General features: G+C 42.4%; 1 protein-coding gene across 8 annotated transcripts in view; it reads right to left on the bottom strand.

The window, feature by feature from the left end:
• The window catches only part of nfixb (nuclear factor I/Xb), a 133,655-nt gene that overhangs the window by 24,134 nt on the left and 82,103 nt on the right, over positions 1 to 27,418 (bottom strand). For 7 of the 8 annotated variants that reach the window (XM_088436028.1, XM_088436027.1, XM_088436030.1 and 4 more), the window contains 4 exons: positions 4,887 to 4,952; positions 2,140 to 2,214; positions 1,419 to 1,539; positions 75 to 110 (listed from right to left, as the gene is read on the bottom strand). In XM_088436028.1, coding sequence (XP_088292154.1) covers positions 75 to 110; positions 1,419 to 1,539; positions 2,140 to 2,214; positions 4,887 to 4,952 — 298 coding nt within the window. The remainder of the gene's footprint in view (positions 1 to 74; positions 111 to 1,418; positions 1,540 to 2,139; positions 2,215 to 4,886; positions 4,953 to 27,418) is intronic. The other variant, XM_088436026.1, reaches the window with a different exon arrangement.

The following is a 27,418-nucleotide window of genomic DNA, read 5'->3' as shown; positions in this document are numbered from 1 at the left end:
CGGCTTTTGTGCGAGTGTGATGAAGGGATCTGCGTTACATTAGTATCGAGGGAGATGTGCCGTGATGAGTGTACCTCCGTGGGAGACTTGCATAAAGCTCCATTTCGGTCCTGCAGCGTAAGATGAGCGGGAGAGGACAAGGAAAAACACACACCCAAACATCAGACAGAATGACGGATGGACCGGTTGGTAAAATGAAAGGAAATGAGAAGGATTAGCGATGAAGAAGGAACAAGGGGGAGGAGAAACCACAATTAAAAAAGCAGAACTGCGCAAGAGTACAGTAGAAGATGTTAAAGAAAAAAGAAGTATTAATGCAGTCGATCCGCTGTTGAGAGTGTTATATAGAACATAGAACAGAATAAGGTAGATCTGCACAAGAGACACCAAAACAAACTTTTTATAGCAATAATAGCATAATAGCATGCGTTTCCCATGATTTTTGTATGAATCCTTTCAATGGCAACTCGCCACTGGGGCGCAGCAGAAATTTTGGTAATGACGCCCCGAAACCACCGGGTGGCGCTAGCGGCCAACTTATGATATCTGCGAGCCTTTCAAAGACTTCTGCGATTGGCTTAGCCTGGAAGCCCAAAAAGTCTTCAAAAGTCAGAATATGAAGGATAAAGTAATAAATATTTTAATGTCATAAATAAATAATTATACTGTACAGCGTAGTTACCTTAGCTATTATTGCATTTTTATCATTTTTGGATGTAAAGAGGTTCAGTTGTGTGCAAATCTTTTTCAATTATTTTTATGCAGCAGAATTTTTATAACCGTTAAAAGTGAGAGAAAAAATAACACAGAATGTGGTTATTTTGGGACTGTTTAGTCTTCAGTGAATAGTAAACGGTGATTTATTGACCTTTTGAGTTCCTCTAAAAGTTGTTTTGGTCGCTCCCGACAGTTGTTTTTTATTCATTTATTAGCGATTGATTATTACTGCCCTTATTGCGCTATTACTCTTTTTTGTTTGTTTTTGTATTATTGCCTACTTTATTATTTGCTCGATTATGGAATGTAGTCTACTGGTGGAAGTGAACAGAATAAGAATTTCATAATGTAGTATGACGATGCATCTTTTAGGCCCATTTTTGGTCAACTTCAAAATGTTCATATCATTTGACACCTTTTAATTAGCGCAAAAGTAGTTTCCTTCTTCTTCAGGATGTTCTAAAATGTATCTTCTGTTGCCACTGGCTTTAGTTTTCATCTCCTCTGAACTGCACAGTTGCTTGGTCTTTATGTTGGTACTTAAGTAGTCTTATAACCAGAAATGGGCAGCCCATCAAATGACTGAATACATTGCATTGCAAAGAAAAATTAATAGGCGCCAGCCCATGATATCACTGTCTATACTGTAAGTAATATATCAAATGTCTACGTGACTTCTTTGTGACCGATAGACGCATTACCTGGTGGAAGGTGTGGAGGTGATTGAGCGCCGTCCCAGGGTGACCTGATTGATGTTGTAGTATCCGGGGCTGTCCAGGTCAGCCAGAGAGAAGCTCGGCCCAGTCGCCGTGGCGACCGGGGCTGCAGAATGCGAGTACACGGCGGCTCATGAGATTTCCCCCTTCTGTTATATGGTGCGATTTTTCAAGATGACACAACGGAAAATGATTCACGCGCGTCTTTTGAACAACATCGCTCCGATTATAAATGTTCCTTGTCAGTGCGGAGCTGAGTGCAGCTTTCAACTGATCTTCTTGGGTAGGCTTTTACCCGTTTAGCACTTTTTCCCCCTTCAAGGCACTCAAAGCACTTTTAAAGCACTTTGCCTTACATTTCTAATTTCACTGCGCTCGGTATTAAGAATTGACGCTGATGTGATTCCATCCAGCTTTTGTTGTAGTTCAACAGTCCGGATGGCCAACGGGGGGGGGGGAAGGAATGGAAAAAGTTCTATCAGGTTTTGGAAGCACATATGAAAGAAGTTAGTGAGCTCAAGCGAAAATTGTAATTTATGTCATAAATGTGCATTACACTCCCCTCCTCCAAATTTTTACCAGTCGCTGCAAAGCGAGCCGCTGCCGTGTTTGACTCGGATACGGCGCGGCGTGCAACAAATGATAGATAGAAAGTGTGTGTGTCTCTCTGGAGAGATTGACAGGCTAAATTATAGCTGTGACTCACTCTGTGACACGCGGACCAGCTCGGCTACGTTCCACACTCCTGAAGTCACAAAGCAGTCCTGGAAACTCAAGTGGCCTGTGTAAAAAAAAAAAGATTGAGTGAGTGAGAGGGCTGCGTGGCATATGTTGTAGAGCAAAAATGTAAAATTGTGCATAATGGACACACACAGCATATAGTGTACTTTACTATACGCGAAGACGCTGAGAGAAAGTGCAAAAGGGTTGACACGCGGCTGGTGTCATACAGCGCGAACATATGTTTCCCATAAGGTACAGGAGGCCTTTCGGTTTCCACATGTTATTCTTTTCTCCTTTGACAGTTGTGCACGCACGCACCAATTAGGCTCAACTAAAGGGTACAATCTCCACAAGGACAGCTCTATAATGTATACAGTACACTACGTCAGTGGCTCGCAACCTATTTGCAGTGATGTACCCCCTGAGAAATATGCTTTCGGCCAAGTAACCCTTAACCAGTGCGAGGCCATTTTTAGGGATTAAAAGAAAAATTAAAACAGGCCATGAGTGTCTTATTTATTACATTTGAAACCCTTCATTGCGATTGGTGCACAAAAAATATAATAAACCAGAATTCTCTTTTTTTGGATGAGAGAAAAAAATGTTATAAAAAATAATTTAATTATTAAGAAATATTTTTCCACAAAAATTCCACAATTTTTGTTTTAAAAATAGGTTGTCGAAACGGTTTTCCTAGTATTTTTATGCTTTTAAATATTTTTTTTTAATGTATTTTATTTTTTTAAATAAAAGTACCGACAGAAATTCACTTTTTGATTTTCCTTGTCATAAACGTCATCCATGAGACATCCAAAGCACCTGTATTTTTTTTCTCTCCCTATTTTCCATTTGCGGACAAAATCGAGTTGTTATCCTTTTTTTTAACTTATTTTTTGGAGCCAATATCTGAGAAAACAAGTCAGTTTTGTTTCACAAAACAACTGAACGCAAAGGACACAAACTTTATGGTCCGCAGAAGCAAGTGAAATATATAAGGGGTACGGTATATACAATATACAAAATAAGATTTGACACCCTAAGTAGCTCTAGCTTCCAATACTGCTTTATTCGCCTTCCTTTTTATGTTCCTCTGACTGACTGGAGGTATAATTTACTTTTAAGACATTGTGGTGAGTAAAAATATACAGGAGTGAATACTTGTTAAGTGACCAGGACATGTTCAGAAAAAAGAAGCCAAGCCAAAAAATACACATAGTAAACACAATCAAGATTTGTCAGTGCAGCAAAAAGTCAATCTTGAAATAAACACGTCTTGATTGTATGTTTTTAGTGTGCGGCAAAGGATTTAAAAATGCACGGCACAGTAACGCTAATGTTAGCACTGTGGGAAGAGGATCGAAAACTATTACGGTATAACTGAATATTAATCGTATTAGTATTTTCAATAAAAGAAGCGAGCAGACTGAACCAAGGTTCGGGTTCATCCTTGTTCACACACAGGAATATGACTAAAATGAAGAAGATCATGTAAAGATGTCTCCATCTGATTCAATGAAGAGTGCACCGGTTAGAGAACACGCAAATGTGTTCCAGTTGACTCGTTTGCGAGTAAAAGAAAAACAACTCGCAGTCAACGTTGCACGGGAGGCGCAACAAATATATAACTCACAGATATGATCGCAAGCAAATAATAAGAAATGACAAAAGATGAGTTTTTTTCACCGTAACATAGAAAATACCAGGATTTTACCCTACAATCAATGGTGCGTCCCATATTTGGGGAATTTCGGTAGTTTGTGCCATTTTTAAAAAATTTTCCTTAAGACAAAATTTTGAAGTCTTATCATAATTTAACAGTCCCACCTGGATGGGAATTTTCATTCGACTCATTTTAACAGTGCAAATCAAATGTGATGCTTTTGAACGCCATGATAAGAACAGTTCTTGTTTTATTTTCAAATTACGAGCAAATTCAGTGGAACATGCAGAACCCTTGCTAAAGTATGCGCCCCTTGCAAAACCTTGATTTTCTTCAGTTTGATACAGATGCACATTGTAATCAGCGATGCGATTTTCTGATGGGCGAAGAACAAAACAGATGAAATGACACAATCTATCTGCTGGAGCTGCTACATAAAACCACTGGAAATGTTTCCGGTCGTATATGCCATAGAAAAAAAAAGATCTCTAAGGAGGTACTTTAAGGGGTAGTTGGCCGAAAAAAGGGTGGAGAATAACAGGTCTAGAACATCACTTCATACTGAGAGGGTTAGATCTCATTAGATTGTCCTGACGGACCCAACGCGCTGACCCCTATGTAATGCGGCCGGCTTCATTTCATCCCTCCATCCATCAGCCCAGCACTTCCCGGCCGGTTCCTTACATTGTTTATCTCCTCGCTACAACCCCCTTGCCTCATTTCCCCTCCCGGTCCCCATCTCTTGCTCTCCATTCAGTCAAGCACTGTCAGGGTTAACCGCAGCGGCGACAGCGTATGAGGTCAGCGCTTAGCTCCGCAACGGCCATGTGGTTCCTATCTTCTAATAACGTCAGTGTGATTTATGAGTGGCCCACCACCATCCCCGCACCGCGGTACCATCAGCTCTCCTTACCATAATAAACCCGGCCGACTCTGTTGGGACGGCCCCGCTCTCGGAGGGGCCCCGCGTTCGTATCTATACGGGCCCATGCTGACAGTCGTTTCAAAGCACTTGTGCGAGCGCGAATAACTGGCTACGTTGTGACATCAGTGTATGAATGCGTACTTACCGTTTGGCGGGGGCTTGACATCTGTCTCTCCTTGCTGGTTTGTGTTGTCTGATTGTCCTGATTGTTCTGAAACATGACAAAAGTAGAGTCGAGGTTATTTGGGTGGACGCCAAACCGAGCCGATCATACACACACATATATATACATATAGATAGATCGATAGATCGATAGATAGATAGATAGATAGATAGATAGATAGATAGATAGATAGATAGATAGATAGATAGATAGCAGTCTAACAGCCTGTTAATACTCGGTCTTGTTCAGCCACAATGAAGGCACGTCCACCTCACAGTTAAGAGACCTGAGTTCAAATCTGCCTCATTCCACCTTTTTTCTCCAGGCACTCTGACTCTCACATTCCAAAAGTTATGCATGGCAGGTTAATTGGACATACTAAATTGTCCCTAGGTGTGATTGGGTGCGTGAAGGGTTGTTCATCTCTGTGTGCCCTGCGATTGGCTGGCAACCAGTTCAGGCCTGCTGCCCCAAGTCAGCTGTGATTGGAATGCAAGGCCTGCGACTATTGTGAAGATAAGTGGCTCTAGAAAATGGATGGATGGACTCTAACAGACTTGTGGCTGTGAGTGAGAGAGCTACGCAGAGACTAAAATTTAGAGGAAAGGACTGGGACGTGAGCGGACACATGCAGGAATGACAACACAGAGCGAGACATATTTGTGCTGAGATCGTTGAATAGCCAACATTTAAAATTAATTGAATGAGCCTGAAAAACATCTAATAACTCAAAGAAAGGACTACATTTGATAGGTCAAGTGAGCAATAATAACCTTTAATATGAAATTACAGATTATTAGCATTACATCTAGGTACCATCTGTGATAATTGTGGGGTGCATTTTGAGGAAATTTTGGATTGTATTTACTGTTTTAGTAAAGGCTGCGGTCATAAGATAACATTTGTTGTTGTGTCCAGAAAACGTCACCAATGTTGATATGCCCTGTAATGTAATTGTTTTTAAGCTGGCGGGAATTGGTCCGGAGTGTATCGCTGTGTGTTTATGCGAAATTGTTTCGGGACAGGCAGTCAGAGGGCAGCCCGTTTGGGCTCAGTTTGTTTGGCCTACTTAAAGCAGCCTCGTGGAGCTTTATGTCCTGCACCATCCAAGCCCATTAGCACACAGAGTTGTAGCATTGAGGCCTTCCAGGGCCAAGAGGGGAAAATTTGGCCCGTGCCAGGATACGGCCCCTCGCAGCCGCTACTCTGCCCCCGAATCTCAAAGTCCTCAAAGCCCAAACCGGTGACTTGATCTTGGGTGGCGCTCACGCTTTGCTTGCCAGGCCGCTGCAGCGCTATTCACCGCGGCTGCCCATCAACACCAAACAAAAAGCCACAAACACGATCACCTCGTCGCTCCGGGTCAGAGAGAAGCCATGATGAGAAGCCCGGGGAGAAAGTCAACCATTTCAATATTTTCGACCATTACGGCCTCCCGCCGCCCGCCTTCGCGAACGTTTTCTTCATTTCCTATCACCCGCAGTTGTCCTCTGTTTTTCTTTATCTATCATGCTGTCGCTCCTGGCAGCCATCTTAGCGCTTGGCAGCCATTTTAGATTTGGCGGAACCCATGCATTCCTGCTAGCTGACGGCACCCCCGAACCAATGCACACACACACACACACACAATCACTTAACACACACTCACGCACGCCGTTCTTCACGCAGACCCAATGGTCTTAAATATAAAAACGACAGTGTGTAAGTATTGTTCATGCGGTGCAGCGGGATGCTTCTGAAGTCCAGCCAGGCCCATGTTGCCACCTAGTGATCCCTTATGTAGAGGGAAGGCTATTAGAGGTAGGACAAAAATTAACAGCGAAATAAAGTCTACGACTGTTACTATATAAGTAGCGTGTACTGTTATATTTCAAATATAAGACAAAAATCGAAGGCCAAAAATATGAGTGCGTCCTATAAACGTAACTTGCGTGTGTAACTTAAAAACTTGATTGTTTTTTCTTTCTTCGACTCCACTCGAGAACGATTGGTCTGTCAGCCACATGAGTCGAGTTTTGACAGCATTTTTCTTTCTGTTGTATTGTCACAATAATCGCCGTAACAGGACGGGGTAGAAGGCGGACGTTAGGTGGTTGTTAGCAACCGGTGCTAGCAGCAACTTGTGTTAGCTGAGGTTGTTACGGTAATATTTTCAATAAAAGAAGCGAGCGGACTGAACCATTGTCCGAGTCTATCCTTGTTCACCCAGAGGAATATTACTAAAACGGCGAGGGTCTTGTAAAAGTTTTGACGTCTCCGTCTCAACTCAAACAAGAGTGCACCGGTTAGAGAACAAAAAAGTTTATTAATTGTGCTCGTTTTGCATCTACACACACAATGCTAAACTTTGTGAAACACGGACGCTGCGCAACTTCTTGCATTCATGGCAAAATGAACCAGAGGTGCGTTGCGAGGAGATGGATAAACAATTACGGACATGAGAGCGAGAAAATATAAAACGTTTTGCAAGATTATATGCATTCTGTTTTATTAGGGTTTTTGCATTGTTGCCAAGGTGTTGGTGCATCTTATAAAGAAGGGTAACACAGAAAATCCCAGAATTTGACCCCCAAATTACGGGAGCGTCTTATACACAGGTGCGTCTTATATGTGAGGAATTACGGTGAGTATTTAAGTAGACTCCATCTCTCATTACCCACCGTATTTCTGTGTTGCTACAGCACAGCTATCTATTACCGCGTTTACTATGGGCACCTTGGAAGAGGTACAAGGGGTGTCATGGGGGGTTCATAGGGGGAGGCGGAGAGTGTAAAGGCACTCCTCTATCAATCCGAACAATGGGGAGCCTCTGTATTGCGACGAGCACCTTGCTCCGGCTGATGCTCCGAAGACCACCAGCAGGGAAGAAGCGCTGCCAAAAAGCATCTCATACCCACAGGCATCACACATACACACATAAAAAATACACACAAAACACTGCAGCGCGTGTAACCCAAGCGCACTTATTAACATGCATTCAAATTCTCACGCGCACATGCACGACACAGATTCATTTCCTTGCAAAAATGCTATTACACACACACGTATTGAAACACAGATGAATCACCCTTATCTAGTGCACACAGTTGCCCCGAGGCCCCCTGGTAATGCCCCTTCAAAGATAATGCACAAACACACGCGGGCCACCAAATACACCATGTTATCACTCTTACCACACACATAATGATGCCTGGTCAATATAGCGTACTCCCCCTGATAGACTCTTCACACGTTGTAAGCAAAGCTTTAAAGTAAGACTGAACGTGCAGTTTTTGTCTTGCGAATTCCATACGTGCACAGGCGAAAATTCACAAGCAGGTAAGGATGCAAACTTAAAAAAAAACACACGCACTTCATCACTCAATGACACACAAGTGCAGGGGTAAATCATTAAGAGACACTTGAACTTATAAAAAAGAAACACCCAATCACTCACCGGCAGCCATTCTTCGCACTAATGGAGGCATTTAGAGTGTACGCATTCATACTGTATGTGAGTGCAGATGGCACAAATGGCCTTTTATTTTTTTTTCCCACTAAAGGTTCTATTGAGTGCTTGCGCATCACAAACACTCAAATGCAAACACACCTTCTGAACTAATGTACCTTGACGGTTGGAACTTTTTTTTTCCCCCCGACAGATGACAGACGAGCAATCACGGAAACGCCGAAGAATCTTCTCATGTAAATGTATCAGTTATTCTGATAATTATCAACGATTTTCAAGTAAGTTATTTCGGCTACTGATTTCTAATGCGGCAATTACACTCAAGCTTCACTTGGACACAAATAGAATGCTTCCTACCAAAAATAAGACATTACCCAGTTGGTGTTCATTCATTTAAAATGTTACCTTTATTCATTCCGTGTTCTGAGGCATGTCCACAAACCGTTCCTTAGGTTCATGCAATCATTTACTAAACGACAAACCAGAAGGAAGACAACAAGCTTTTTCTCACGAGGAGAGTGGACATGAACCTGCACATCTCGTCCGCTCCTCATTTATTCATTTTGGTGGTTGGTCCCAGTTAGTTACAATCGTTTCCTATAAGTGTCGGGGGAGACAATCGGTTTGCGATCGTGGGGGATGTAGGTGCACTTCCGTGCTGTGATCTTCTTTCTCAAAAACACAAAGTTCTATCCCATGCCGTAACGACGTCGGGCTGCGTCGCGGCTCCTGCTGTGGTTCTTAGAGCCGTAGGAGACGTGCAATCTCCTCAAAGCTTCTTCTCAAACAACCCCAAGAGAAAATCTCCACGCCATTTAGAAAGGTCTTGCGTTACGGAAGTCTCTTCGGCGCTCAAATCAAACAGGGACAAACAAGCAAGCGTTCGGCTGTGACCGACAGCTTTTGGTTCCGTCAGCGCGCCTCGCCTCTCTGTGCACGGTGTCATTTAGGGCTAGCTGCGCAGATGCCGACATGGTTGACTTCACAGTCAAATGATAGGGGCCTCCACCTCCGACTGCTTGAAAGCTCTGCCGACAAGTCCGCCACTGTTCTCACCCACTTCATCTCTGTCTTCCCTCTGCCACTCTCTTATTCATCTGTCCAGATGAGTTATGGCAGTTAGCAGTGGCTGGTCCAAACCCTGTCATTGCAGCTCCGGCGTGCGGGTACCGGCAACAGCTCGGTATCAGACTCCGGGTAAATGTGGGAATCCAGTTGCGGTCTCGTGTCCGCACATCTACGGCCAGATGCGATGGAAACTTTGTCGGCGAAAGAGAATTTCGCAAACAAGCGAGCAGGAGTATTCTCAGGACAAGAGAACAAGAATTTGGATACGAGAAGTATTGAAAGTTCTTCATCTGGGAGTTTTTTACGATTTTGCCGCGGGTCATGCAGAAAGAATCGGCATAGAGGGATACTTTCCATGTCAGTGGTTCTCAAACTTTTTTCCCTGTGAACTATATTTTTAGCTAAGTACCCCTTAACCAGTGCAAAAAAAAAAAAAGTTTGAAAATAAATAAATAAATAAAAAAGACTTCAAACATGTCATCGGTGTCTGATTTATTCAAGATCTTTTCAAACTCCATTTGTATTGGTCCACAAAAAAATCAACAACACAATGTGTCCTTTTTTTGGATCATAGAAATGATCTGCTATCAAAAAGAAATCGTTTCAATAGTATTAAATATTTGTCCACAAAAAATAGTCGACGTAAACGTCAGACCAGAACAGAAAAATGTGAAACATATCTTACTTATGAACAAATATTTGCCCACAAAAGAGACCTGCCCTAATATATATATATATATATATATATATATATATATATATATATATAAATCATAACGACAGGTAACGAGAGGTGGCACGAGAAAAGTTGGGTCAAAGCATTCTAGTATGAGGGAGAATCTGGGTTTTAAAAATCATGGAATTGAATAACCTACTCAAAAATATATTCCTTTTAAAGAACTTATCTTTCCTTGAAACATTTAATGAATTCAATAATTATTTCCAAAGGCTTTTTGCATGGAGTTGCCTGGAGTTCCTTCAAGTAATTTTCACACGACTCCTGCACTGGATCTCACTTTTTTCTGCAGGTGTACCTAACATAGTGGTTAATGAGTGCACGGCATCACATTTAAGAGCGCGTTTCCCCTATTTTCAATTCTCTCAGCCTCTGGAACCCCCTCCCATCTACTCGCCTCTGGATAAAGAAACCCAAGCAGCCTCCCCAATTGGGTTTCGCTTAAGAGGTTTATCAGTATGTTGCTAAACATTCTGACCCTTTTTTTAAATCTTTAATGCGCTTAAAATGTTCCAAACCCTCCTAATCCCCACGGCTATCCCACACAGATGTTCGCTCGGCTCTTTTATTGGACTTCATTTCAACATTTTTTTTTTTCCTTCTCTTCCTTCACCACATCCTCATTTTCCGCCTCGTCTTCTGCCTCCACAGGTAACAGGTTTGATGTTGATGTTTTCAATTGTACAGTTGTATTAAATTATATCTTATATTATTCATTCTATTTATTCGTCGTATTTATTAATATACAGTAATTGGAGCGGGACGCACAATTTCGCCGATAAACAAGGACAATAAAGGTATTCGATTTTATTGTTGTGTGATGGGGTATTGGAAAAATAAGTGGCTTGGTGGCTACTTATTGTAATTAGGCAAAATAATCAAAATAATCGCACTCCCATCATTCTTCTTGATGAAGGCAACCTTTTATAGATTGATAGTAAGCCCACATTGTTTCGGTTAGTGATGGAGGTACTCAACACCGCCTGTTTTATGTGCACATAAAGCCGTCTTTAGTAAAAATAAAATATTTCTTTCGAATCCAAGGTGAAATATGTTCCTTTATTTTGTTTTAATGATCAGCTTCCTCAAAAAGAATTGCCGGTTTGATGGAAACACTGGTTTAGATAGTCACAATTAACGTTTGATGCAAAGATGGACCTTTTGTCTGCCTGAGTTTGAAATGCCTGACTGAATTTGAATGCACCACGTATCATACAATCGCACTGTGATTGAGGAATTCGTACAAATATGTAAATGTAGAGCAAACAATGGGATCTAGTGAATATATAATTGTACTAAAACATTTGCAAACTCCTGCTTTTATTTTGAAAAACTGATCAATATATTTGCCCATTTTCCGACATGCTCCTGACTAAACCGGCAATGAAATAAATCATAAACGATTGTTTTTGTCGATGTGAAAGAATATCCTGTTTGGAATAAACACTTGAAAACCTATTTTTTTTTAATAAACAAAATAAACAAAAGGTGAACAAATATTTCAAATGAATGGTATCCATAGTATCAATGGCAAACGAAAAAGAGGCCTTCAAAAATGGTGGGAATTAGACTGTGATTTTCTGCCTCTAAGATGGGTTTCCCCCTTTTACTATTCTTGGTGCTTTCCTTGACAGTTATTTTGGCCGCCACTCCCTAATTACTCAACCGGCAGCTTCGCAGCCGAAAAGTCCCCCTATGTCGAAGGAAACCAAGCGGCAATTAGGACCTCTTAAAACGCCACTCCGACAGGACGGAAATCATTTTACTGCCGTAGAAATTAAGCGGAGCGCATCTTTACGAAGTCGCTTGAAAGACCGGTATGACATTACATGTGACAAGACAAAACGAGGTGATTCATTGTAAAACGTGTTTTTTGGGGGGGGGGGCTTTGCTGGAGTGTGACCGTGTGGGGGCGTGCGTCTAAAAATACGGCGCTTGATTTAAATGGATGCGATATTGTGTCTTATAGGTCTCTTATGATGGCGTATATGTCGGCGAAAAAAAATGTCTGGCGAGCACATGTTGAGGCGCAGTTGGAGATAAGCATGTAAACATCTGTGACTGAGGGCTGAGCATTGGCGTGTGGGAGGGAGACAGTGATTTTTTTTCAAAAACACACAAGCATGCGGTTGGTGCATGCGCGCTTCACATAGGATGAACATCTATGTTTTTTTTTTTTCCTTTTTCTGTACATGTATGAGTATGCGCACGTGCACGGCGCGGAGCGGAGCGAGCCTTGTGCCAGCAAGAAGCAGGTGTGGGGAGGCAGCCCTCGCAATGCCCGTTGCCCATCTGCGTGGCCGTCTGTGTGCCGCCTGCGCCCTCCCAGTGCCAATGCCACAGAGTGAGGAGGCGGGGGGGGGGGGGGGGGGGGGGGGGGGGGTGAGAAGGGCCTAAAGGGAATCAACCATGGGAGAGAGACGAGGGCAAGGGATGGGAAGATGGAGGGCTGAGTGTGCGTGAGTGGAGGGGGTGGCTGGCTGGATGCCCGTGCCCCCCAACCCCCCAACCCCCACAACCCTTTTTCTTTTACCTTTTATCTTTGTCTATGCTGATGAGCTGTGATGTACAGGGGAAGGAAAGCGGAGAGGCGTCTCCTCCTTCTCGTGGCTTTCCGTATATAACATTGATGGATATCGTCAAGCTTGGCTTATATGGCACGTTAATACGGTGCTTCATTTTTAAGTAAAGTTTTTTTTCCTGTCTACTGCTATGAAGCAATATGAGAGGAGGTGAGGGTGTAATTCTGCCGTTTGGCCAGCAGATGTCCTATGTTAGCAACGGCGCACATGGCAGGGACATGCGAAATAAATCAAGAGAGATTTCAGGAGGGTGCTGGAGTTTATTGCTGGGGGGGAGCACTTTGGCATATTTCACTTTAGTCCGACCAAACATTTGTGGCGCCAAAAATCTCCCAAACTCAAATGTCCAGCCCTCAAGTGTATGTCAAATTTGACATACTGGACTAAGATTTCCATCCAGCTCAACTGCAGTATTCATTCAAGCATTTTGGTCAATTATTATTGTTTGATTGTAGGGCTGCGCGATTATGGCCAAAATAATGATCAAAATTATTTCGGGACAATATTGAAATCATGGTTATTCATCATTTATTCAAGATTCAAGAGTTGAATTGTCAAATGCGGAGTAATACTACACAATGGAATTCTTATTCTGTTCACTTCTCCGAGCAGACTAAATTCCACAATCGAGGGAATGATACAGTAGGCAATAAAAATAAATAAATAAATAATTTAAAAAAACAGTAAGAGCAATAAGGGCTATAATAATGAACTACCAATAAACAAAACCTTTTTTTAAACAAGCAGTATATAAATGGGCCTTCAAGATTTGATACTAACAAATAACAATGATAAACTAAAATAAATAAATAAAGTAAATAAAAATTCAAACTAATTCACCCAAGAGATGGCAAAAACTTGGCAAAAAGATGGCAAAAAAAAAAGAGATGGCACACAGGACAACAGCTACGATAACTTACTTGCAGAGTGCAAACCAATGAAAAAAAATGGAGCCTACTTAGAACCAAGCACACTATTTTAATCAATTAGCAGTCAAAATGTGATTTTAGGTCATTTCAAACCGAATTTATTCCAATTTTTGCCACTGGGATTTTTCAAAACAGGCCTCAATTGGCAGGTATATATTAGGAATCAGATGAGAAACTCAACGCCATTTCACACTGGTAAATAATACATTAGGGTGAGAAAACCCATAGCTTTTGTCATGCGACATGTAGCAAACATTGCCCCCTGGTGGTAGGATGACAAAGTGCTTGATTTGACATGTACGGCAGCCGGCTTTTTAAATCTTAATCAGCTTAATTAATCGTGGCAGCCAATATCGCGATCGCGATTAAAATGCGATGAATCGTACAGCCATATTTGATTGTTGTATTTCTTCTAACTTTCACTGAACTCTAGCTTGGGATGAACACTGAAAAATACAGGAGCAGTACATTCTGTTCCATGTTGAAAATGTATAGCACAGAGGGTCGAAAACTCCAAAGTGTCAAATGTTTACACGGGGCATGGCGGAAAAGATCATGTGATGCCAGGCTTTGCCAGGGAATGTGGAGAGAGAGGCTGAGAATGGAGAGAGAGAGAGACAGCGACAAAAAAATGGCGGCAGAAAAAGAGGGAGTCGGGACAGACAGTATAGAGAAGTAGAGACAAGAAAAAGACAGAAAGAGGAGTGAATGAGAGGAGGGAAAAAAGGGTGGGGGGCATTGTGCGAGCTGTGGGAACATTTTGCCCCGCCAAGAGACGAAGAGAGGATAAAAGAAGGAATGGGAAAGAAAGAGACTTGTTGGCAGAGCGGCGGAGGAGAGCAGGGGGTGGAAGGTGGGGGGTTGAAGCGCTATAGAGTGGGCACCGGCTAGTACCGAGCCATTCCGTCAGCGGCATAACATTAGGGGCGCGGAAAAGCGAAAGGACACTCGAATCACTACTTGACATAAATCACAAACAATTCCCGCAACATAAAGAACACGACAATTTGCACCGTGCGGTCGGAGGACAGACGATTAGCGCCGAATCCATCCTGCCCGATTGTTAAAATGACTACCCGGTCAAACAAGGAAATATATGCAAATGCGCATTGTTAATTCCAACAAAGTATCCTGGCAGTAGCCATAATGTAGAACCTCTAAGGACCAATGTCCCGAGGGCCGCACAATTAGAAAATCAACAAAAAGCAGATTATCATATATTCAAATGAGCAATGGTTGCAAAAGGCACCTCGCGCATTTGAGCAAAAATATCAACGGAGGTCAAAATTTGCTTTGGGAATCGCACTTTTCTGACACCCGTAGGACTTCGGTTTAATCCAAATTGGGCCAGAAAACACTAACAATTTATTTTGGGTTTGTGAACTAGGCAAATAAACACTCCCAACTCGATCTGGAGCTTGGAGGACATCTTTAACGAGGGCTGTAAAACTCCACAGAAACACATAAAGTAGGCCTGTAAAAATAATGTGGACGCTGCATAAATGCTCATTTGGACTAATGAATTGGCTGCACATCCTCCCTTCACCATTTAGATAGATGTAAAATGTCCGATACTGTATCATTTGAAGGTACCGTAAGTCAGCACGCTTTTGCTTTCCAGATTCTCCGACGGCTTTAAGCGTTTTTCTTCTGCATGCTCTGTGTATTATCATCAGGTTTCATGCGCATTTTTTTTTTTTTGATCCGAAATTTAGGAAGTTGTTTTTATCCAGAGGCTGATGCCACTTTAACCCCTGGGGGAAATTTGTGCTATCAAAAATGTGTGCTATCAAAGGAAAAACATACAAAAAAAACCCAAAACAAAACACTAGGAGACTAAAATACTGCATAGAGTGTCAAAACATGATGTCTTTCAATACGCAGTCCCTTCTAAAACATTGCATACAAGAAGTCGAGAGGTACACCCTATAGGTGTCAAATTTAGCCCATGTCAGAATCATTTACTGCCATTCAAATTTGGAAAAATTGTCAATTTTGGACATATTGAAAACCCGATGTTTTATCATGTATTTCCCCCAATTTTTTGCGTTAATTCTTTTGAGGGCAACTCCTGAATGGGGCCTAATAGAAATTTTTGTTTGACTCCCCAACGCGGCCAACTTATGACATTTGCAAGCCTTTCACTTCGATGATTGGCTTAGCCTGGACTCCCATAATGCAAAATTCTTCTAAAGTCACAATACTCCGATATTACAATTTCCATTTCATAAATATATAAATGAACAGCATAGGTACTTTTGGTATTATCGCATTTTTACAATTTTTGGACATGAAGCATGTGATTGCAAACTCCTGATTTGAGCTCAAAAACAAACCAAATGTTTGATCATCTTAAATGGCAGATCCTATTCACCCTATTCATATTACTATTGAGGAACGTGTATACAAATAGTAGCTGAAAATGCACAAGTATCAGAAAAGACAAAATAAGTGGAGGGTTTCCAAAAAAATAGGTGGAAAAGCGGTTCACAAGCAGTAATTCTGGGAGAGGGAACCGCAAAATCTGCATACCGACAGCATGAACTGACGTTAAATTTTCTAAGCAGTAAGAGTGGTTAAGGATGAGAGCACTAAACATAGGAGACGTACAGGGGAGAAGAGGCGGGAAAAAAAAAAAAAATCAAGCAGCCAAAATGAGGGCACACACAGAAAGGCGACCTTTGACCGCCAGCTGTCTGGAAGTCACCGCCCAGCCGCATTTGTCAGTCTGCGTCCCCGCATGAACCCGGTCCAAGTGTCAGTGGCTCCCATCACAGGCCGGCGTTTGTGTGGTTTGCCTGCGTGTGGCTGCACACTGCCGCGTTGCGAACGCCGTTGTGTCTATGCGTGGGAGCTGTCGGCTATGTGTGTCAAAGCTGGCTTTATCTCTCGGGCAGATAAGGTAAGTAAACAGCTGCCCCCAGGCTTCCTGTCTCTGGCATGCTAGCCGGGCTGCAAGCTGTTCATGCTAGCAGCCTCCTGCCCTCACCACATGTTCCCCCGTGTCAGGTCCGGGCCACAGGAAGAAAGAGTCAAGCAAGTGCCTGGCTCAGCTTTCCAGTTCCTAGCCAAGGTCCACTACGTAAAATGTGGAAAGAAGGAAAACACTGATATGATTTTTTTGGTACAATTATGGGACTTTTTTGATGATTCCTTAGTGAAATCAAAGGAGAAAGCATAGGAAAAAAAAACACAATCGAGTTGAAATTTCACGCTATTTATTTAATCATGTTGACGTTCAAAATACAACCATGCTGCAAATTGTAAACTGTTGCAGCTTGGCATACTAAATTTTAACTACGCGAATGTTTATTGTCCCAGTTTGGACGCGCCCATACTCATTATAATCCACGTTTTTTTGACGGATGTGTTATATTGCATTTCCTGTGATTTCTGCGCTATGCTATTAAGCGGCGGGACAATTAAAATCCGGGTTTGCTTTACAAACTGGTAAAGCCACCAAACAGTTCAGTAAGGTTCAGCTCAGTGGCGTTTACAATGAGGAAATCAAAAAAATTTATCAGAACCACATCGCACCAAAGCACACAGAGGCATTCGCAAGCTTTATTTTTGACGTCTAAAGAGGTCAATGGCAGTGAATGGACACTGACGTCGAAACGTGGATGCTTCTGCAGCCCTGTGTTGAGCCAAGAATTAACAAACTGACGTCAACAGACGACGCAAGTGAATCAAAAGGCTTGTTATACATGTTGCACATTGAGGATTGGCCTAGATGGGACAGCTTAGGGCTTGACTCTCGGTCAAGCTGATTGGAGATTTATTCTTACATCTATCAATCCGTCTATTAACTTATTAACCAAGAAAAAACCTTCCTTCCACCCACTCATCGCCATCCAAGCAACATTAAAACACTGCCGATCCGTTTAATGAGTTACAACACCCAATGCGGATAAACGTGATGATTATAAGACATCCTGAATGGCTTTATCATCTGAGAACAGGTACGATGTCAAGGGATAATCGCAAAGAGCATTTTCACAGATGAAAAAGTCAAAAAAATAAATAAAACGAGCTTAGAGAAAAGTATATGTTGGGAAGAATGTTAAATAGGTGGGTAGTTACTGTACAATCTCCATACTGAGGAAGCCCAAAATAGGAACAAACTATTTTTTGTGAGTGTGTGTGTTTCTATGTGTCTACTCATTCATTTATTTTTTCCTTTATTTTAATTTATTTAAACCTTTTCCACTAACTTTATATACATAGCCTCAGATGTATCTTAGCTGTTTTTCATCCGTCCGTATATATATATATATATATTAGTTCCAGAAGCTAACGGAGCCCAACGAGAGCGCAAAAGACATTTGCGTCTCATTACGAGCAATTTTTGACAGTAATCTTCATCATGGCGATGTTGCGCCATGTGGTAATGTGCCTTAAAACTGCCCAGAACTTGATTGTTTTCAATTACACTTGCTCCCACTGTCATTTGAAGAAGCTTTTAGAGCATTCATTCAAATTCGGGGGTGAATTAGAAAAGATACCTTCTAAGACAGACCAAGACAATTGAAACTTTCATAACAGCAATTCAACGCCCCCAAATGAGATCTTCAGTTTCGCTTCCTACTGATGTGGCTTCAAGGTGGCACATAAAGTATTTGTACACGGCGTTAGCCAGCGGTTCACATATCATACAGTAGCATGACATGACAAGCTTACTACTCAAACATATAATTTAGAAATCTGCAGCATGATTGCCTGTGGCCCAGTGGTAAAACGGAGAAGATGCTGGAGTTGAGGGACAGACCAGAGGAGCCTGCATCTGTTTGGCACTCGCACAGAGATGTCTAGCATTTCATACCGTGCCTCTGGGATCGCTGGGCTCGCTCGGCCAGAAGTTTATGAAAAACAGAAAACGCAGGAATGAGCGGGAATGAAATGATGGAGCGGCGGAGAAACCAGAAGAATGAACTACATGACATGCGAGGACAGAAAATAGAGATAGCAGAGAAAGGAGGAGGTTTAGCGGCTGAAACGAGAGGGGGAACCGCTTGAGATGATCATGCGGTGTTTTCCGTTTTCCTGCATTTGCATGTGTGCTGGGTCCTCCTGAGGCCCCCGAGTAGCCTGGGGGTCCCTCGCTTGGAGTAAATTCAGGTGAACAACAGGTGCGCTCTCTAATTCATGAAGCACACATTCAACCAAGGAAAAAAAAAATACAGAAGCTTACGTTTATGGATCGTAGTGTGTAACTGCATGACATGGTAAATCTACCAATTAAGCAATTAACTAAACGCGCGTTGGATCGCTATGGAAACACTGACAGCATCCAAAAGATATTCTGTGGGATATTGTGGCAATCTGCATAGTTTTTTTGTGTGGTCAAAAAAGGATCGTTGTCCTTATATCTCCAAACCGTGACCGTCACGGTGAAACATTCTGCATATTTATTCACAGGCACACACATAAGCTCATTCGAAAGTCAGCAATCAAGATGGGAAGAGAAATATTACAAAAAAAATTAAAATTAGATCACAATTGAATTTACTATGTCTGTCCAAGCTCCTTGACCCAAAGCAAATGTCATAATTCTTTATCCATCTTGTAGTATTAGAGGCAGGTTGTAGAACATCTTTTTATTTCTATTTAATAAATGTTTTTATTTTTCTTCACTCTTTCCGTGCCAAGCATTATCCGAAAAGGCAACCCTTCGATTTTGTGCATCTTTCAAGGCCGGCAGAATATTATATTGTATGACTATTTGGACCTAGGTGGTACCATATGAAAGATTGGATTTTTTTTATGTCAGATTCTTATTCCGTTCTTTAGTAATCCCTGTTTGAAAATAGGTCATTTGAGTGACAGCAATTTTGGACAAAATGAGCTTTTTGTGAAACGGTGTGACTTTGACACAAGTTTTTTTAGTAGCATTTGTTGTTTATGCCAAAATAACAGTTTGCGTATGTATATTACTACATTACAACAGTGCTTGATTGGCATAATATTAAGGGGAGTGCTGCATCAACCCATTCATTAAAAGATAAAAAAACAAACATAGTTGATAAGAATTTTTGTCACTGGCACACAACCCAAGCACTTTACATGACAAAAATTATTTTGCATGTTACTGAATATGCTATCGTGTGATTGGCATTGTGACGGCTTTTCCAGTCAACATCAAGTTGCAAAATATATGAAAACAGATGAATTTTGATGCTCGATTTACAAAATATCGAATGGCGTATTTAACCAAATGGGGCCACGCATAAAATACACGTGTAAAGAAAACATGTCGCAAATTCATTCATCTATTCATTCATGCTGGTACACAGTACATTACTATTGAAGGTATCCATTCATGCAATCATCAATCAGCATTATTCATTCAGGATCATTTTACAAGATTAAAAAGTCCAAGATAAAATTGATGGAACGCTCTCCAAACAGTGCAAGTGTTTTCCATGCCGCGTAGCTTAAACAACCTTTTTTTTTTTAAGAATATGTGATGGTTTTCTGTAAGAGGAGGGAAAACTACATTATGCTGAGTTTCTTAACACTAATCAAAAGCAGAAGATGCCTGCAGTGGAAAAAGCATGACAAAAGACAAAGTGTACATGAGTTAAAAGCAGACTGGGAGTTTTGGGGTGTGCGGTGGAGGAGGGGGGGGGGGCAGACAGAGACAAACAAACAGACAACTACTGTCGAACATCTGCGCAAAGCAGTCAACTGGCAGAGGTTAAGGATGAGCAGAAGGAAAGGGGAGCGCGAGAACGCGTTTGTAAGAAAAAGGTTGAGATTAGAGGACGGCATGGACATTATGGTCCACAATTTACTTGTCAATGTACTTTTCTAATTTATTTTGCAGCAGTAGTCGCTAAAGCACAGGACGGCCAGTGAAATGTGCTGAACACTACAAGGAGCAGCGCTGAGGCCATGTGTGACAATTTTAATAAAAGGACAAACAAATCTAAACAGTGGAATCCACATATTCGCAAAGCGGTTCTGTTCGGGTCATCTTGCCATAAAGGGATCAGAAAGAATCCCCTGATCTGCTTTAGCGGGCTAACCTGAGTGAGATGTTGAGCCGTGTCATGTGAGGTGACATCATACTGGCCCAACACAATGTATTCCACCAAGGAATTCAATTATTAAGCGTAATCCAACACAATAACAGAGAACATTGGAGGTACGTTTTTATTACGCGCCACTTTTTATTACAAAGAACGGCATGTCACTTTTTATTACTGAGAACAAAAAGAAAACGAGCCACGTTTGCGTAATGTCACTTATTATTATGAAGAACAACAAGAAAACGGGTGCTGCGAGGAGATATCGAGGATCTACGCAAGCTTGGCCATTTTGGAGAACTGGCACATAGGCCAATAGCCCACTAGAATGGAAATGTATTTGCCAGACCTGACATCTTAGGTTTAGACCCCTAAAAAAACATTTTTCTTTTCAAACAGAGCAACAGCATGGTAACATTGTGCAAACACTGAAGAAAAGCTTACATTTCACAAGGCCAAACTTGTCAACAAATTCCAAAATAAAACAAAAAGGCGGACTTCCTGTTAGGTTTAGCGTATGTCCCAATTGTTGCAGCCTTTGGCGAAATAGTAATAAAATAATTTCTCGAGAAACAATAGCTAAGACCTCAACAAACCAGGTTAGTTTTTCCTTTACGATTTTTGTCTGTACAAAAGAGAGGATGTGGGCTGAAACGAGTCCTTGAGGAATTTAAAAAAATGCTCAATGTATTTTTCTTGTCCAAAATACCCACTTATTAGCGTACATAACAAATAACACGTCAAGTCAATTGCAGCGACAGTAATGAATTCTCTGCATGACAGTAAAACCCACCGGAAACGCCGTGAGGCCAACTTCAAAATAAACCTTACTTTACCCAATAATATATGTAGGCGAAAGCCTTGGTGTGCTTTTATTTTGAAATTCTCTCTCACTCCACTTGTCTTTGTATTGCCGATTTGCTATCGCGAATGGTTGCTCCCGAGATAAACAGCGCAAAGGAAATGACGTTTGATTGCCAATGAATGACCTGAGCCATACTGAAGTGTTTCTGGATATGTGGCGTTAGCAAAGCGAGTCAAGATTTCGAAACTCGCATGCTATAACTTTGCCTAGTCTATTCCAGAATTGCATCCTCAGCGATTTTAATCGTCCCGCCATCTCGTCCTCATCCCTCCATCGCGTGCGCTGTAAGAACAGACATTGCGGAGCTAGCGCAAAGCCCCCCTGTTGACTATCTGAAATTGACAAGCAAACCGGTCAGCGACAGTCTCCTCGACCCCGAGGGGGCTCATCCCGTCCTCTCCTCCCGTGTCGTCTCCTCATGCGGGCCTAATCCCTGCGGCTTTACATCTTAAAACTTTCCCCCCGCTAGCTCAGGACAAGATCCGAAGAGAAATTAAAAATGTGCCCTAAGACGCTGAAGAAGTCGGCTTTGGAGAGCAACATTAACCCCGCTGACACGACGCGGCGTATAACCGAGAGTGCGTCCCAGCCACCGTTAGCTCCTCCCATATATTCTTGTCTACTTCATCTCATGCAAATGCATGTCCTCAAGTCACACTCCGACACACAGGTTACCTCCATCTGTTTTCGCTCCGCCGGATTCTCTTGAAGTTACTGGCGGGCCAGTCGGGCGGGACTAAAATCCTTCGCAGCAATTCACTTCCCGCACTGGATCAAATCACCGACTTAGGCCAGGTAGTTCATTACTTCAAATTTACGGCCTGTCTCTTTGGCTTGCCTCGAGGAGGAATAAAATCAGCCTTTGGTTGGCAATGCGATCTGCGGCCAAACCCAAACTCCCCCTTCGAACTTTAAAAAAAAAAAAAAGTCTTTTACAGTTCAATACAAAGCCATATCATATTAAGTGTAAGAAATAAAACATGAAAAAGGTCTTAATAAGCGTGCCAAGGTCTTTGCATTACTGAAACAAAGACACCCATTAGCACAACGCAGTTTTTTACACTTCCAAACATAATCCTCTCGCCTTTGTCCGAGAAATAACTTTAGTTATAGTGAATGAATTGCGCTAGTGTTTGCGCGTTTGAATATTTGGGCTGATCCTACAGCCCCTATGACCAGTATTTCAACACATCAATCTAAAATTGAACGAGACGTGAGAGCAGAAACCTAACAGGGCATAACCTCATCTGGCAGTATGCGCAAGCTGTCAGTCAAGCCAACGCCTCTTTGACCCACCTCTAATAACAGACAACACTGCCGCTGAACCGAGAGAAAGACTTATTTTAAATGGATCAGTCTCCATACTAATAGAAAAATAATGACGCTTCACTGTATCAGGGCCTTCAAAGCCTGCCTAGCCCGACGTGCTCATAGGCCCTTTGGGGATTTTCAGCCATTTGAAAATATTTTTAAGAGGCCCGATTGCCCCCAGCTCAGCGGCTCAGAGGCCTTAAAACCTTGCAGCTAAATCCTAGGGTTATGTAAGGTAAAGTCCTAAATCTCACCAAGCCTGATGTTACATATTACTGTAATTGCGAAAGGGGGGGGGGGGGGGGGGGGGTTACAGGCCGGGGTGGGAGTGAAGACATTTGAAGGAAATTGACTCTGGGGGCTGGCGAAAGGAGGAATGAAGAGGAAATGAAAAGAAGGAGGTGTGAGAGGATGGATGGAGTTATGGAAAAAGGATAGGGGAAGTCAAAGAAGGGAACGAACCAGACCGGGTTTTTGTTCCAGGCTCGCTCTCTCGCTTTGGTCTTCCCTTCCATACGGCAACGGGGCTTGCAGGAGATGTTTATGCTCCAGCCAAAAACACAAACTAAATGGAAATACAAAACTCTCTGAATCCATCATCTATCCACCTGGAGCTCCCGGGCCAGAAAAAACAGACCCACATATCATACGTGAATACAAATCAAAGCCCTCGAGAACAATTACCACAAAGCAACCACTGTTTTTCAGGTCTCAACACCTTCTTTTTTTAACCACGCATGTTTTCCGAGCGCGGCGTCCGCATGTATGAATCCGCAATGTGTGCGCAGGCGGATAAGGCATTTCGTGATCACTTTGCGTGATGCAAGGCCATGTCTAACCACGCAAACAGGATTTACAATTATTTTTGTAGAGACGGAGCCTTTAAACAGCTTGAAGTGCCTGATGTCTGCCCGAAACATTTTCGTTGTGACAGCGGGCATTACAAAAATTCGGTATGTTTTCTGTCAGCAAGTAGCGAATTTGCATCCCTTCTTAACTTCGACGTGGTACGTATCTTACACCGTGCGGTGCGACGGTCTCATCTTCGCGGCGCACGTAGAGACAAGGAAAGTGAAAAGGAAAAACCGATTGTTTAAGACTACAAATTCCCCACTGAGCCGTCCCCGAAACAGCACCCGCATGGCCTTGCAGCCATGTAACCCTGTCTGTTGCTATGCCCATTAAACATCACAATGAAACCAAGCCTGTATTCCCAGTGGCACCAGAGATTGAATTATACCTCTCTGCGGATTAGAGTGCTGTCGGCAGGAAGGAGAGAGGGATACAGCGAAGACCAAGAAGCTTAGGTTCAAGGAGGGGTGGCTAAATGGTGTAGATCACTCACATTGTCCGTGTCATTGGCTGCCACCCAAGTGGAGGCCAGTCAACAAAGGGACCGCGAAGAGCGAAGAGGCTTTCCTGTGCCGTGCATGCTGCGTAATGTCAGGTAAAATGAGCTGCAGGGATATGTCGCCGCGGCGTCGGGAGAAGTCGGGGGATCAATGTAGCCTTGTGTCAGAAGGCGGGCATGGTACAAATGAGAGGACTGACAAAAGACAGAATCGAGGGAGGTTCGGAGGAGCTTTCGACCGAATTTCGACTGACCGACTTTCAAAGTCATCCGATAACTGCTTTGCTTAGGTTGCGCGACTTGCTCCCTTGCAGACAGGGGGCGCACATCCCAATGTAAATCACCGCTGTTGTTGACTACCCATGTCTCACAGTCACAATGAAATCATAAATTCGGGCTACTAACCACAACGTTAGCATATAAATACAGTGGTAGGCCCTGGGGACCAGCAAATCCTTCTCTTCTGGCCTCACCGTACTCAGAAAAACACACTTATTCATAGATATTTAAAAATAAAAGGATTCTACCCTGGTATGTTCTTTGCATGACATTCATATCCGCTTCCAGTGCAATATATTTATTCATTCGTTTTGACTATTCATTTCAGCTAGCTAGTGTTGCCGGTTCCCTGAAATCTGCCAAAGCCGTCAGAGCAAAAATAGAAGGCCCTACCTGCTCTAAGAGAGTGGACACAGCCCGTTTAGTTTACAGTGCTCGGACCAATCATCTCGCGAGACTGCGACCTCAGGGGAAGCTAGCTTGGGCCACGTAGAAATCAACACGTGCGCATGTCCCGGGAGACCGCCAGTGTCATTTTGCTGCAAAATACCCTGAATTTGAACCGGAAAATATGTTTGCTACTGACAGCGTTTTTTTTGTTTTGTTTTTTACTTACAAAGCATGGTATATCTTATGAGACATATCAGGTTGGAATAAATATGAGTATTCCTAAGTATACCGAGAATTGAATATTTTTTACATTAACAAAAGAAAAAAGCTACATGACTTTTGAGCCTAAGAACTTAAATACTGCATACCAAACGCCGTCCCACATTTCAAGTACTGCGTAAAGTTGAGTTCTTTGACAAAAACAATATAGCCTATATAGTGTATCCCCATATGTGTAAATGCGCCGAGTCAGCACATCGAAGATAACAGACGTCAGTCATCTCAGCCCAAACCGTATCCTTGATTGCTTTCTATTGCTCCCAAAGAGCAAAGCATTGTGAACTGGATCAGAGACTTCTAGTGTGCTCTGTCATTCCTCTGTCATCTTGCTCTCCTTCCAGCTCATTTTTTCACTGCATTTATGAGCCCCACATCTGTATCAGACATTATCTCCTCAGTCGGGGGTCAACATATCGCAAGAACGTTCAGATAAATCGGCAGAACAACCGGCTGTGATGTGGGATTTGGAAAATAAGAGTTATACCATCGATTCTGGAGATGGAATTGCACGTAAAAGAACATGCCCTGCCTGAAGGACAGCGCTTTTTTTCCCCCCACTTCAAATGCTTGAAATGAAATCTTAGCAGGGAGGAAGAATTTAACTTTTACGAATGATCCCACGAGAGAGAAGAATGACAAGAAAATGAAATATAGCCATTTATTGGAACTATTTACCTGGTTATTTAAAGAAATTTGAGGTGAAATACAACTGTTCGTCCCAAAGCGCCTTTTATGGGAATCTTCTGGTTGCATTATGTATATATCAAGTCACTCTTTGGTAGTCTACCGTTTGGTTTGATAGCCCCGCCTCCACGTAGGCACCTAAGGTTTAAACTCCCAGTCAGAAATGGTGTAAATGTGAGTGTGAATCCTGACTGAAAGATGGAGTATGTAGTCTGCCTTTAAAGTCGGTACGGATAGTCTCCAACACTCGGTATGGAAAATGAATGGAGGGGTAAACAATTAATCTATCGGACGCTCGGCATGAGATTCCCTTACCATTGCCTATGAATCTCCTTTGAACAGTTCCAGGACTACTTGAACCACCTTCATTCCGTCTATAATTTAAAATCAACTGTTGTTTCCTCTTTACCGGACAGTGAAACATGTGAGACATATGCGAGAGTTCCAGGACCGTTCTGGTATCTGCACATGCCAGTGATAATTCACAAGTGAGCTTGCAGAGCTTAGCAATACAAGAGTATAAAAAGAAGCTGATTTGCTAACTTGTCCATTGCCGGTTGGGTTACAGGAAAAAAGAACACATTTAAAACAAAAACCAAGTGCATCGCTGAACTATTCAGAAGATCGTCCAATCCTGATTGACTGCTCCCCAGGTGATTTCAAAGAGTACTTACACGCTCAAGGAAATTTTTACTGCAGGAAGCACCTCACCAACACTAACCTCACTGGGATCGTAAGCGAAAATGGAAAAAAATTGTTGGGGGGGGTTACTGCAAGCGAAGGACACAGCACATGAGAGGAAGAGACTGGGAAACGACTGCTAAAGCTCTCTGCAGAAACTGGCCCCGGCGTTGTTGTCATTGGTGCGATCTGAGAAGTGTTTCCAACTCTGCTCTTTATTCTTATTCCTTACTTGCACTTTCTACTCCAATCTCCAACCTTGAAACTACAGGAAGCCTGCTTTTTTTTTTTTCTTTTTTAAATATATGTCTCCTTCGCTTAACTGACAATAAACATAGGAAAAAATACCGACGGTAATGTGAGAACCATGGGCTCTGATGATTTTTCACAAGATTTAGTCAGTTCGCTTCAGAAATGACAACCAAAGACCTGTTTTAACTCATTCACTGCCATCCCAGTTAAAATGGATCCTTGACATCTATGGCAGAGAACGTGTTAATAATAATACTAAAAAAGATACTTATTCTTGTTTTTCAAGTGGACTCGAGAGTCTAGCTTACAAAGATAACAGTTTGGGTAGGGAAAAGTATTCAGAACCCCGTCACAGCAGACGTCTTGATTGGTACTTCCCTTGACTGCAGTGGTTCCTCTCTCAAATGTAACTGGACCTGTGTTTAGACTAGTGTGCTGGTATTTTCTTATAATCAAACAGTCTCCAATGACGTCATTCTCGGAAACATCGACAAAAACGTAATTTTAGAGTTGCGGGCCGGATGATTTCTTTTGGATAATGAATTTAGATACTAATAGTCTCTGAGGTTTGTCGATGCCATGTCACGCACCTTTGTGGAGTTCGTATAGCTCGTCACGTTTGTGTAAATGT

This window comes from Hippichthys cyanospilos, chromosome 16 (assembly GCF_059441005.1).
Source record: "Hippichthys cyanospilos isolate Australia breed blue-spotted pipefish chromosome 16, RoL_Hcya_1.0, whole genome shotgun sequence".
Lineage (NCBI taxonomy): Eukaryota > Metazoa > Chordata > Actinopteri > Syngnathiformes > Syngnathidae > Hippichthys > Hippichthys cyanospilos.
This window is presented reverse-complemented; position numbering and strand designations above follow the sequence as displayed.